Source organism: Ahaetulla prasina, chromosome 2 (assembly GCF_028640845.1).
Source record: "Ahaetulla prasina isolate Xishuangbanna chromosome 2, ASM2864084v1, whole genome shotgun sequence".
Classification (NCBI taxonomy): domain Eukaryota; kingdom Metazoa; phylum Chordata; class Lepidosauria; order Squamata; family Colubridae; genus Ahaetulla; species Ahaetulla prasina.
Window position 1 is genome coordinate 144,785,752 of NC_080540.1, and position 12,794 is coordinate 144,798,545.

Below are 12,794 nucleotides of genomic sequence, written 5' to 3' on the forward strand. Positions count from 1 at the left end.
AGAACCAGCCACAGGAATCAGCCTGGAGTCATATCTGGAGCCAGCCCAGAAGGGCAACAAGTGCAGACTGGAAGCAAGAACTGGCCCAAAGCTCAGAGTATCAACAAGGGCCTTGGCAGAGAAAATAAGCAGCACAGATAAGAGTCTAGAGACTAGGGAGAGGAGTGCAAGGCCTAAAGCCCAGGCCTTGATCGTTAAAGGCGGGCCAGGTATGCTGGAGGCCAGGGTTTGAGACCAACCTGGAGGCCAGAAGCAAGAAATAACTTGAGTGGTGAGGCCAGAGCCTTTGACCAAGAACACTGGTAGCAACAGGCTTCTTCTAGGATAGAGAAGCTGATCAGGGATGGGGGAGCACAAGAATCCAAGGACCCAAGTGTTGTGTCTTGCCCGCTCTCACCACAGCCGGGGTCTTCTTATCTGCTTCCGAACGCTGAAGAATGTCCTAGTATGCCTCCCGGCCCCAGCCCTGGCTCCATGCCCAGACAGGCTGAAGAGGAAGAAATACCTCCAGCCCCCAGCTCTGGCTCCATGCCAAGGCAAACGGAGCAACTAGACCCCTCCCCCTCCTCCACAGCATGTGAGCCTGAGGAAGGTCTATTACCAACAACTGCCGACTGGAGTGAGCCTTGCATCAGAAGACTTGATAGGCGGAGGCAACAGAAGGAAGGGAGGGGCAGGCCTGGATAAGTGCTGAGTCATGGAGCCACACCCCATGGCCTATATAAAGGATCTGCTTTCTGGCATTCTCTGAGTCAGGCAAAGTCTAAACATATCTTGCTGAAGTCACTTTCTGGTCTCCTGCCTGCCCTGAGAACTTTGCTAGGACTTTGGCAGAGCTGCAGAGGCACACCTGATTCGGATTTCCCTGACCCGGCCGTCAGCGGAGGAGTGGGACACGACACCAAGGTGATTGTAGGTTAACCTCTAGGGTGAAATCATAGGAATCACCTGATTGCTTACCTATTGCATGTTTGCTACCCTCTTGTCTGTATACGAGACAAGCAAGGTGGGGTTATGAAAGCTGACCAAGCTGACCAATCAGAGAGACCAACTTGTGGGGGCTAAATTGAGTGTGGATTTTTGAAGATTGAGGGTTCCCAGTAGCACTGAGAGCTACAGCCAAAGTGCCACAGGAGTATTCCTCCTACTGAATAGCAACCTCCCTTCTGAGCTGCTGGAGGCCATCTCAGGGTTGGCAGTGAAGAGGGGGTTGTTCCCCTCTCAGAGACATGTCCAGCTGGGTTTAGGGTTTGGCCCCAGGCAAGGAAGAAGGTATAGCAGTTGTCATACAGGAATCTCTTTTGACCATCAGGGGTCATGTTTCCAAGTTTCTGGATATGAGACACTGTTCTTGAAGCTCGTGGAATCAGATTGGATTGTTGCTACTCTACCCACCTGCATGCTGCACAACAACCTCCTTGTCTGAGCTGCTGGAGGCCATCTCAGGGTTGACATTGAAGGCCTACTTCATGGCAGTTAAGAACTGTGAAACATCCCTATTTCTCCATTCTTATTGCAAACACAGAATGTGGCCCATTGGCCCTGTTTAAAGTCACTTGGTTCCTCCTAGGAAAGAAGGGCTCAAATGATCATTTACAGGGCCAGGAGGAGGAATTTGTCCAGCACCTGATGAAAAAAATTACTCAAATTTGTTCTTAGTTGCAGACCAAGCATGGAGTGGGGTCCATTATAGATGCCCAAGAAACAGACTTATCTAATTATCTGAGAACACTTTAACTCTGTTGTACCTGAGAAAATGGACAGGAACCTTGGGGCAGTTAGTGCAACTCTTTTGTTTATTAGATCCTAGACCCTCCTGCTTGGTAAAAATTTCCTGGAGGATGAATTGCAATTAGGCCCAGGCAATAATTAATACATCGCTGAAGGAGAGGGTGTTCCCAGAACCATTGAAGGAAGCCTTGGTCTGTTCTTTCCTGAGAAACCTTCACTGGATCCCACCTGCTTTCCAGTCTCCCACCTCCACTTGTAGGGAAGATGGTGGAAAAAGTGGTTGTACTGCAGCTCCAGAGGTTCCTGGATGAAATGTATCATCCAGACCACTTCCAGTCAGATTTCAGGCCCGGTTATGGGACAAACAGCATTGGTCCCACTTGTAAATAATCTCTGGTGGGAGCAGGATGGAGGTAGTTCAACCATCCTTGCTCTTCTTGACCTCTCAGTAGCTTTCAGACGAATAAAGGTAGTTATATTTATGAAAGATATGCAGGATTTAAATTTCAGAAATTAACTAAGAATTTTTTTATTGATCCATTCACTATTTTTAGTAAGTAAAACGATCCATCCACATCTACCTTCATTGCAGAAAGAGCATGTTCCTTCTTCATCAAATTTAGATCCACTTCATACTTGCTTTGTAACTGTTTAATGTTCTGTTTATGTTCTTCCATCATGCGCCCTCTTTCTTTCTGAAGTGAATTATACCTAAAAATATTTATTACAAAGTGCAGGCATGTCACAGAAGACACAGAAGACCAAAGAAGACAGTTTTGATCAACCTAATATTTATCTTTTCACACATAATATAATAATATTAACAACACTGAATTTATAAAAATGTAACTGGTGAAGGCTACTATATTCCATTATCAATAGCTGCTTATGGCTCATTATGTATGGTCAAAATTATAGATTAATCAAGTCACTTACTGCTGACAAATTCTATTAGTAAATTAATACCATAATAAAAGTATACAAAATATACTTTTGTATATTTTTTTACATATACATATACATTTAGTTCACAATTTATTTATGAAACCATGATCTAGATGACATTATAGAACCACTAGAGAAAGATTATTTTGTCTAGATCAAAAATAGGTAGTTTAAACTAGAGTATCATGGCATATTTAGTTCAGGTTATAAAACTTTCCCAATTACTGATTACTTCTGATGTTACAAGACTTTTCATTTTTTCCCTCAGTAGAACATCACAGGAAACCTTTTACAAGTAGTAGCTTTTCCATCATCACCTCTAATTTTAATATTTAAAAAAATATTGAAATCAGAAGACCTGATTTTTGTCCAAATTTAGAATGTTTAATTCACACTGATTCAACAAATGAGTTGATTATTTCACAGTAATGAACTGTAGAGCAACGTAAAGAAAGTCAGACCTTCACGAAAGTAAAAAATGCAGATTTTATCACTATTCACATGGTATAGAATTGTTAATTCTACTATAATTCCACATTTACTCAATACCAATACTTAACAAATTGCAATAAAGATTATACTACCATAATTTAAAGAAAAAGATCATTAATTACCTTGCCTTAATTTCTTCAAGTTCTAAAGACGCAGACTGGTAAGACTGTTCCAGATTATTTTTCTCTTGAGATAATTTCTGATGCTGCAAATAACTTGTTTCAGCTTCCACTGTCAACTGATGGACTCGTGCCTCCAGCTCTTTGACCATCTGATTCTAAATAAAGTGAAAAGCTATATTAAGACATACGTTCATGCACCTGTCAGATGCTATTCAGTAGATTATCGACAGATGACTCAGATAACTCAGAAAATACTGAGGGATCTCAAAACATAAAAGCAGTTTTTATTATTTAAGAAAAATGATGAGCAAGTATACAGTTCCTATTTCATTATCAAGCCAAGCAACATCTATGTTCAAACATATGCAACATCAAGAAGGCACCTCATATTCCAGATGCTGCACTTCATTAAGGATGAATCATATTCCAAGTCTGTATAAATTCCAAACAACTTTTAATACATACTTAAAATAAAGCCATTTGCCAATTATTGCATTAGCCTTGTATATTTCAAAAGGGATGATAGACTTCAAAATAATGAATATTCTTCCATTTAAACACAGTTTTTCTCCTTAATGCTCTATTTTTTTTTAAGTAAAATAATGTAGAAAATAAGATATAAAGAAAATCAGCCTTGTATTACATCTACCATACCCAGTAGAGATGGCTGGCTAATAGGGTCCGCTGAGCTTTGGATATGAATCTACAAACTATTTTGGAATGGGCATCCATTTGGTGCCTGTCAGTAGCACTTTAAAGAAGCTGGTTCTTCCTGGACTATCACAGCAGCTGTAGAACATCAGTTCAAGATTTATTTATTTATCATATTTATATGATGAACCATCTCACAGAAGCAAATCTGGGTAGTTTACAAGAATCAGTAAAAATAACAAATATATAAAAACAATCATAAAAATATAAATTCATGAAAATGAAAAGACACTATAAAAATAATGTTGATTAGCTAAATTAAAGTGTGTGTAAAATGCTTTAGTGTGGGTCTGATTATGATGTTAGCGCCATTTGAATTCAAATACATCTTTGGGAGGGATCACATGGCTATCATGCAAACCTACGACAAGATGTAATTTCTTTAAGAATGTCCTAACACGCACAGCATATTGCCCTGCACCCGTTTTGAAGAAACCAAGAAACCGTTTTTAGAACCAAAGCACATAATATCTCTGCTTGCTAGTTCCAGCAAGGCATTAATGACAGAATAGCCAAGATTATAAGCCACCATTCCTGAATCTACCTTTAGAAAGCATGTTCTCTAGCTCGGTGGCCCCCAACCTTTTGGGCAGCAGGGATTGGTTCTGTAGAGAAAGGTTTTTTTGTGGACTGGAGGGGCATGATTTTGCATGCTGCCTGCATCCCGTGGATGGGACTTTACTTGTTTTCATGGATTAGTTGCTGGCATACTGGTGCTAGTCCAGGGACCAGGGGTTGGGGACCCCTGAACTAATTGACTGTCCCCCAAGTCAGTGCTTGAAGTTTAATGGCTTGAGGTAAGAAGCAAAAAAAAAAAGCTAAGCTGTGCAGACAGAAAGTAGTTGGCCAATTAAGCATTCACATCCACTCGGGAAGGTACCACTTTGACTTTTGGATGGGAGATTCAAGAATTCCAGTGAATGATAAAAATGGAAAACTTGAGCTTCCAGTATGGTCATATTATTGGAAAGGGGGAAAGGATAGAACTAAAGTTTGAACAAATTCAGATGTCTGTTTTTTACCTTACTAATTATATAAACGTCTTTAAAGATATAGCCTTCAACCAATTGAGGTAGCCATTGAAAACAGGTATACCAGGAAACCTCATCTGTCTATCGACAATATAAAAACTATATGGTTCAAAACTGGAAAAGGAACTTGTATCACTCGTTTTATTTAACTTATTTGCAGATTGTACCATGAAAAACACTGGATTATAGAAAATAAATAAAAATCAGAATTAAAATTACTAAGAGAAAATCTCAGATATGCTGATTATATCACTTTGATACTTGTAGTCAGGAAGATTTGACAATGACAATAAAAAAAGAGAGTGAAAATCCAACCTTCTGATTAATATTTTTTTTTAAAAAACTAAGATATAGAAACTTAGAAAACTGGCAGCAGAAAAGTATCAATAGACAATGTCAATCCAATGCAAACCAATCAAAACTCACAAAGATGATGACTAAGACCAAGTAAATATCTTATGCTTAGGAGAAAGACTATGGCAAATCTAAACAAGATATTAAGTGCAGAGACGTCATAACAAAAGTACTTATTGTCAAGGTTATAGATTTCCCAATTATAACTTACAGCTGTGAAAACAGGACTACCAGAAAAGCTGAACAAAGGAAAGTGATGCCTTTGAATTGTGGTGCTTGAGAAAGTTGTTGTGAATACCTTGGACCCCAAGAAAAATAAATCATTTAAGATCAGATGAAGTAAATCCACAGTGGAAGTATTAATGACAAATCTAAAGCATAAATACTCCGGAAACATAATGTAAAAAAAAAGAGTCAGCAAAGAAAACCTTGATCAAAGATAAGGCAATTGGAAAAGAAGCAACAGACAGCACAATAGCTGTTTATCATCACTACTGATATAAGCATGACCTTACAAAAACTCAAAGAGGCATCTACTGATAGACAATTCTGATTAAATGTTATCCATCAGATCATAAAAGGTCAGAGTGAACTGAATGACAATGATCAGATTAAATATATAGTTCTGCAGTTAGAAAACTGTAGCTAACAAGGATTGAACAGATGGGAAATGGTGAAACCATGTATTTGGCTGTTGACAAACATGCCAAATACTCAACAGATTTTTAATAAAATAAGTTAGCAAAGATGTGGGTTTTAATTAAAGCCATACTTATTGGCAGCAGATAGCCTACATATTTTGGGAAAAATACATATGTTTAGAGTTTGGGGGTTCCTTTTCCCTTGTTACAGTAGTTTGCCTGGGCAGGCAAACAAGAGCTATAGTTTGATCTTCCACAAAAACCCAGATGCTGGATTTCTCTCCCAAGTTGTTAAAGAAATACACTGCATAGAGAAAACATATTGGAATGCCATAGCACATGTACGATGAAGGTCAAGAAGGTACTATTGATACTTCATTTATTTATTTTTTGTTTAACAAGGGTTATATTGGCATTTCATTTATTTGTCTGTTTATTACATTTTCATGCTGCCCATCTCCCCTATCAGGTGACTCCAGGCAGTTAATTTAAGAAAATATGTATGATGAGTTTCTGTGGAAGAAAAAAAAAAGCAACAGGAAAAAATACTCTTACCAAGAGCAAATCTAGCTCAAATAATCTTAAGGTGAAGAAGCTGACTGATGATATAACTTAAAGCGTATGCAGGTTGTGCTTTTTCTAACAATGTACTGATACATTGGAATGCTGCTTGTTATTTACCAGGGGTCAACAATTTTGTGAACTTGGTGATGGGTTGTGGAGTCTTAATTTCTTCAGCTGCAAAATGCCAAAGTGGTAGTGATAGACAGAAATCAAGAACAGGTGGGGTATTTTTTTTCTTTTAATTTCCCTTCAACTCTAAGTTACGTTAGTTCAAGGAAATATTCAAAATGATGAACTGGAGAAGGATTGATACTGGGAGTTGTGTATAGAAAATCACTCACCCGGGAATGTAAGAAATGTGGTAAATATGTGCGGTCCAATATCCCAGCCTCCCAGGACTCACTACCTTCCCCACTATTCCTGCCCCAATGGCTATCTAGTCCCCCACCCACAGTCCTCCTCCATCTATGTTGCCTGCCATCATTCCAAAAAGAAAGGAGGTGGAGAAAATGTGAGGGGGAAGCTGTCCTGATTTTGAGGGGAAGAAAGTAAACACTGGTAGCACCCTCTAGCAAAAAGGTGGGGAAAATGAGATTCCTTCAGTCAGAAAAAAAAAATATTCAAGAAACCATTTTTTCCTCCTTCTGGCAATCTGAGATTAAAATCACTCTGTTTCTGTATGTGCCTGTAAGAAAGAGAGTGTAATCTCTAACCTGGCACCAATAGGTTACTCCACACCCACAGGCACAAGAATGGAAGAGTACTCCTCATATTTTCAAAATTACATTTAAATTATTTCAATGTTACTATTTATGGGTTTAATACTTTCATTGCTCTTTAAATGACCATAACCCGCTAGAGTCACATCCAGGCAAGATGGGCGGCATATAAATTGAATAAATAAAAAGATCCCAGTGGTGAAGATGAAGGACTAGTGAGATTGGCTCAAGTTATTTCATTAACTCTCATCTTTCTTAATAGACGGGACAATCAAAAGTCTGCATAAGCACATGTGCACTCAAGAAATGTATGGTCATTTTGGGGATATTTAATATTATTCTTTTATTAGTATTTCTGCAGGTATTTAGAATGGGACCGCAAAAAGAATGAAAAGGTAATTAAATGGGGAAAACAATAAAAGCTAAGGAAGAATTATGTAAATACAAGTAAAAATAACTTTTAAAAATTCTCTTTTAAAAAAGGCTATATAGAATCTTAATAAGAAACATAATTAGATGCCAATTTGTGAAAAGAAAATATACATCCAAGCAAAAAACAAGAACTACAATTAGGAATGTAGCCATGCAAATTGTTTTAGGGTTGGTCTAAAAAATTACAAGCATTTGTAAAATTTAATTCCTCACTATACAGAACACATAGGGATTATATGGAGGAAGATTACATATAGCTTTCAAATATGATAAAATATCTATATCTTGAAGTGAAAGAAGAAAAGATAATCGTGTTTAATTTATGACTACTCCTTGATACAAAGGAAAGAATAAGAACAAAGAATGTAATAGGAATTGCCAAGATAATACTATTTTGCTTCATAGTAAAGTTACTTTAACCACACTAAAGTGGCAATTGTTTTTACAATAGTTGAAGAAAAATAAGTAATAAAATGGAATTATAATCATGGAATGCATATTAAATAAATTCCAGAGAAGAATGTTACTGAAATATTTGACACAATATTAGTAGGTTCTGCAATATATAATTTTTACTGTCAGATAAGCAACTGTTCAATAAATATGAATATTTTTTTACCTTTCTTGAGAAACAGATACAACTAAGCTCCAACTTAATGGCTAATCCACATTCACAGTTCTTCACTTGACAATATTTATACACTAAGAGTTTAGAAAGAGTTTAAATGTGTCATAGTGTGACAGGGTGGTTTTTGAACTGGAGGTGTATTTTGCAAGTGTGGCAATTGGCACGGAAAAACAAAACAGTATAAACTTTTATGCTTTTTACTACATACAGTGAAGTGATTTGCAACCAATATTTACAACAGGAATGTACAGCACAATTCTGGTGTTCACCTGGTGTCAAGTTGCCTCCTAAGTCTTCCTCAGAGAGACTATCTCCCTCTAGCTCTTCTGCTTCCTCCGCCTTTCACTTAGTCTCTCTCCTCCATTTTTGGGCTTATTAAGAGTAAAAGTGAAAAGAAAGGAATGGGCTGGATTTACTGTAATGTATAAAAATTTCTTCTGGATCTGCCAAGCTGAGCACCTATTTAGGTAAAGAACATCTCTTAGGGTCTTCTGTCCAGTCCTTTCCCAGAGACCAATGAATGACAAAGCACTGTTTCCCTTCTTGGATCTCAGGTGAACCTCTTGTCTCTCTGAGTCTTCACTTCCCTTCTTCCAGAAAAGTCACCCCTGGAACTTTTTTTTCCTTTCCCAACCAGGAACCAATACCTGATCTGCACACTCATGTAACTTCATTCCCCAACCATTTCATTTGCAGTTTTTTTGTTTCCTCTCCTTCTCTTGCTCTCCAACTTTGGATCAAATTGGAAATACGTCCCATAGCAAATGAGGAGGCAAGTGCCCCCCAAGACTCTATTCCTCAACACCTATATTCCAGCGTGAACCGCCTGTTGTCACTACATCTCCCCATAAGAACCTTGGTTAGCAGTCAGGATAGTTCATCATCATTCATAACATAATAGCTGACCTTCAAGACCATAACTGAATTTCTCCTCCCCCTTTCTAACTCCATTTGGTGACTTGCACCAGTACAACTACAGCCATGCTAGGTCATTGAAAATCATATGCCACAAACTGTCTTATGCACAGTAATACAGTCTTACAAATTTTACCTTGTTACTTTCTGAAAACTATTCACTTTTATCTCCCTTAGAAGATTTCTTTTTAAAAATTGTAATATTAGGAAAATTACTAGTAATGAATACATCTGTAATCACAAGTTAATACCTATGCCAGGATTTTGAAATATATTCTGAAACAGGAAAGAACTTAATAATGGATTGTAAACTGAATTTGGTTTCTTGAGGAACTACTTCATTTTAACTGTAAGCTACTAACATAAGCTACTTACAGTTGTCATACTTTACTTGAAAATGCATGAGCAATTCCTACTGAAATATTAGGAGCCAGAAGGTTTAGGTGAAGATAACATTACTACTTGCTCATTGTCATAACCAGAAAAACTGCAATTATTGAAGTAAAATAAATTTTAAAGCAAAGTTATTTGACATAAATTATATTAGTAGGCTTAGGTCAATATATTTAAAATAAATATGCTGCGTTAAGCAAATATGGTGACAAACGGGGCATTCAAATTTATTTTTATTCATTGATGATCATCTTTTTAATCTCAGCTGAAAATACTCATGCAACAAATTGTGAGAAATGATATAGAGATTCTACAGACTTTTGTTCTTTTTTTTTAACTCACTCTCTTCATCCCTTAACTCTATTTCTCTTCAGAGTCTTCTCTTCTGGATGCCAGCCAGAGTATGTGTACATAAATCTTTTCTTCAGACAAGGAAGTCACAAAGAATGATAAAACATAACTGGAAATTTAGCATCACACTGCAAATACTTTGGAGGATACTTTGAGGATGGGGGTGGGGATGCCTGAAACTGTCAAATGAGAATGAACAACTCAGACTATCTAAGTGAAATACATAAAGGAAAGGTTCACTGACATCAAAGGGTACATTCCAAAGAGATTTCTTCATTATCATACTTTTTAAAAAACTGAAGATGAAATGAATTATGAAGGTAGGTTAATTGTAGAATATTCTAAATGGGAACTCTTCCCAAGCACAGATAACCTTTATGAAACATGCGGAGACCACAAGGAAAAATAAATCAGAAGTTTTATATATCTCTCATTTTTTCTATGGCTTCCTTTTCAGATTCTCAGAGCAAACAATAGAAAAATTTTCTGCCATATTTTGAATTTTAATTAAAAAATAATTCTGTTTTGAAGAAAACTGTTAAACAAAAGCTCTGTAGGTTTTATAAGTTTAATCTTTATAACTTTATTTAAGTGTACCCATAGGATCACAACTTAAAAATTAAAATGTGTGGTTTAAAGTTAAGCAGCATGTAATAGTTAAGATGGATCAAGTATAATCAGCACATCACAGCACATGAGCACATCACCTATTCATTACTAAATTCATTACTAAATTTATTTTTTTAAGTAGATTTGAGGTAAATAATATCACTTTAGAGTCCTTGGCATGCTATTAAGCTTGGATGTTGCTTGCAGACATTTTATTATTACTATGATTAGCTAACATTCTCTGTACTAAGTGCTTCAGTGCTCTTCAGTTGCATTGAAGGGTTACCTAGCCATGTAATGAATCATCTGCAAGAAAACACCCAAGCTCAGAGATTACCAAAATTCAACCATGAGCTACAAATATTTTCTTCTACTGAATATTACTGTAATGATATTATATAGTAATATAATATGAATTGTCAGTATTGCATTTTCTAAGTTAATTATTAAGAACTATCTACCTTGATACTATAACATGATTAGATTGCTTTTCATCAGTATTTTGAAGGATAAAACAATGCAATATTTGAAGATTGTTACCTGCTATGCCATTATATCCCAAATTCTAGTATAAAATAAATAATTTTAGGTCAATAACCATCTAAAATTTTGAATAGCAAGCCAGGACCAAGTTCCCCAAAACTTTTTAAGAAATAATTTAAACTGTTGGATATAAAACTGTTCATATTAAAGGTTTTAATAACCTATACAGGTAGTCCTTAACCTACAACAGTTCATTTAATGACCGCTCAAAGTTACAAAGTTGAAAAAAGGGACTTAGGACTGTTTTTCACACTTATGACCATTACAACATCCCCATGGTCACATGATCAAAATTCAATTGCTTGGCAAGTGGTTCATATTAATGATAGTTGCCAATATCCTGGGGTCATGTGATCAACTTTGTGACCTTCTGACAAGCAAAGTCAATGAGGAAGCCAGATTCACTTAACAAATGTGTTACTAACTTAACAAATGCAATGATTTACTTAACAACCATGGCAAGAAAAATTGTAAAATGGAGGCAAAGTCACTTAATGTTTCACTTAGCAACGTAAATCGTAACTTGAGGACTACCTGTATTTTAAACTTTTAAAATACAAATTGAGTGGAGATTTATTTGCTATCTATAAGTTTACATCCAATTGCACCCACCTACTCTTTGGTAGAAACCAATATACAATCAGGCAAAATATATTTCTCCCTGTTGCTGGAACTTGTTTCCTATCATAAGAAAGTTAGCTATATCAGATTTTATCCTACAGAAGCATGAAGAGAGGGAGACATGAGCCAGAAAACCAGAGTAGCATCTAATCTGTCTAGAAGTCTATTTTATATAACACATTTCCCCCTTTTCTCCATTATACTTATTGTTAATCTTCCCTCCCTTTTTTCTGGGATATTGTATTATAAACTTTAGAAAATATTTGTTTCTTTTTATTATGACTGAATGACAAAATGTAGTCTGAGGCTTAAAACTAAACTATTATATTATTTAGATTTACTTGCCAAATAAAGTTCATTACTGAATTAGGTAGGAAGTAGTAAATTAAAAAAAAAACCAAAAATGACTATTTTTTAAGTCATTTACAAAATCAGCTATTAGCAATACATTGTTACATAGCCTTAATTATTTCAAGGTATAAATATTTTTAATATCAGCCCCAAATAGTATATAATGGAAAAATCCTTGTTCCAAATATGTAATTTATAAGTCTCATCACTCAGCAGAAGTTGTTAGTGCTCAACAAACGACATTTCATGAAAAACAGATAGAGGAGGGAAAAAGTCTGAAATAGTCAGAAAAGAGAAACTAATTTTCAGTGACAGTATAGTCTTTCATCTTAAGCCATGCCTTGAACTCTACCTTGTTTAATTATTAAAATCAGGAGCTGCTGTGCAAGATCTGTCTGCTTTTGATGGTTCTTAAATTCAATCCTGCTGACAGACTGTATCCATTTCTTGCCATATATATTGTTACATATAAGAAGCTTTGAGTACTAATTTTTTTCCAACACAAACTTCATTAACAAGAAATGTTTGAATAAGCTTTAAGGGCAACATCAAACCGTTTTTCTATAAATATGTAACACTGATAAAAAAATGTTTAAACAGACTTGATTTGGAACACACAAACATTTTCTTTATGAAATCCA

General features: G+C 36.0%; 1 protein-coding gene across 8 annotated transcripts in view; it reads right to left on the reverse strand.

Annotated features, from left to right (window-relative positions):
• CEP112 (centrosomal protein 112) overlaps positions 1-12,794 on the reverse strand; it is a 292,963-nt gene that overhangs the window by 213,884 nt on the left and 66,285 nt on the right. For all 8 annotated transcript variants that reach the window (XR_009153592.1, XM_058170477.1, XM_058170478.1 and 5 more), the window contains 2 exons: positions 3,291-3,445; positions 2,313-2,442 (listed from right to left, as the gene is read on the reverse strand). Coding sequence is in view for 7 of the 8 variants with exons in the window: in XM_058170477.1 (XP_058026460.1) it covers positions 2,313-2,442; positions 3,291-3,445 (285 nt within the window). In the remaining variant the exon portion in view is untranslated. The remainder of the gene's footprint in view (positions 1-2,312; positions 2,443-3,290; positions 3,446-12,794) is intronic.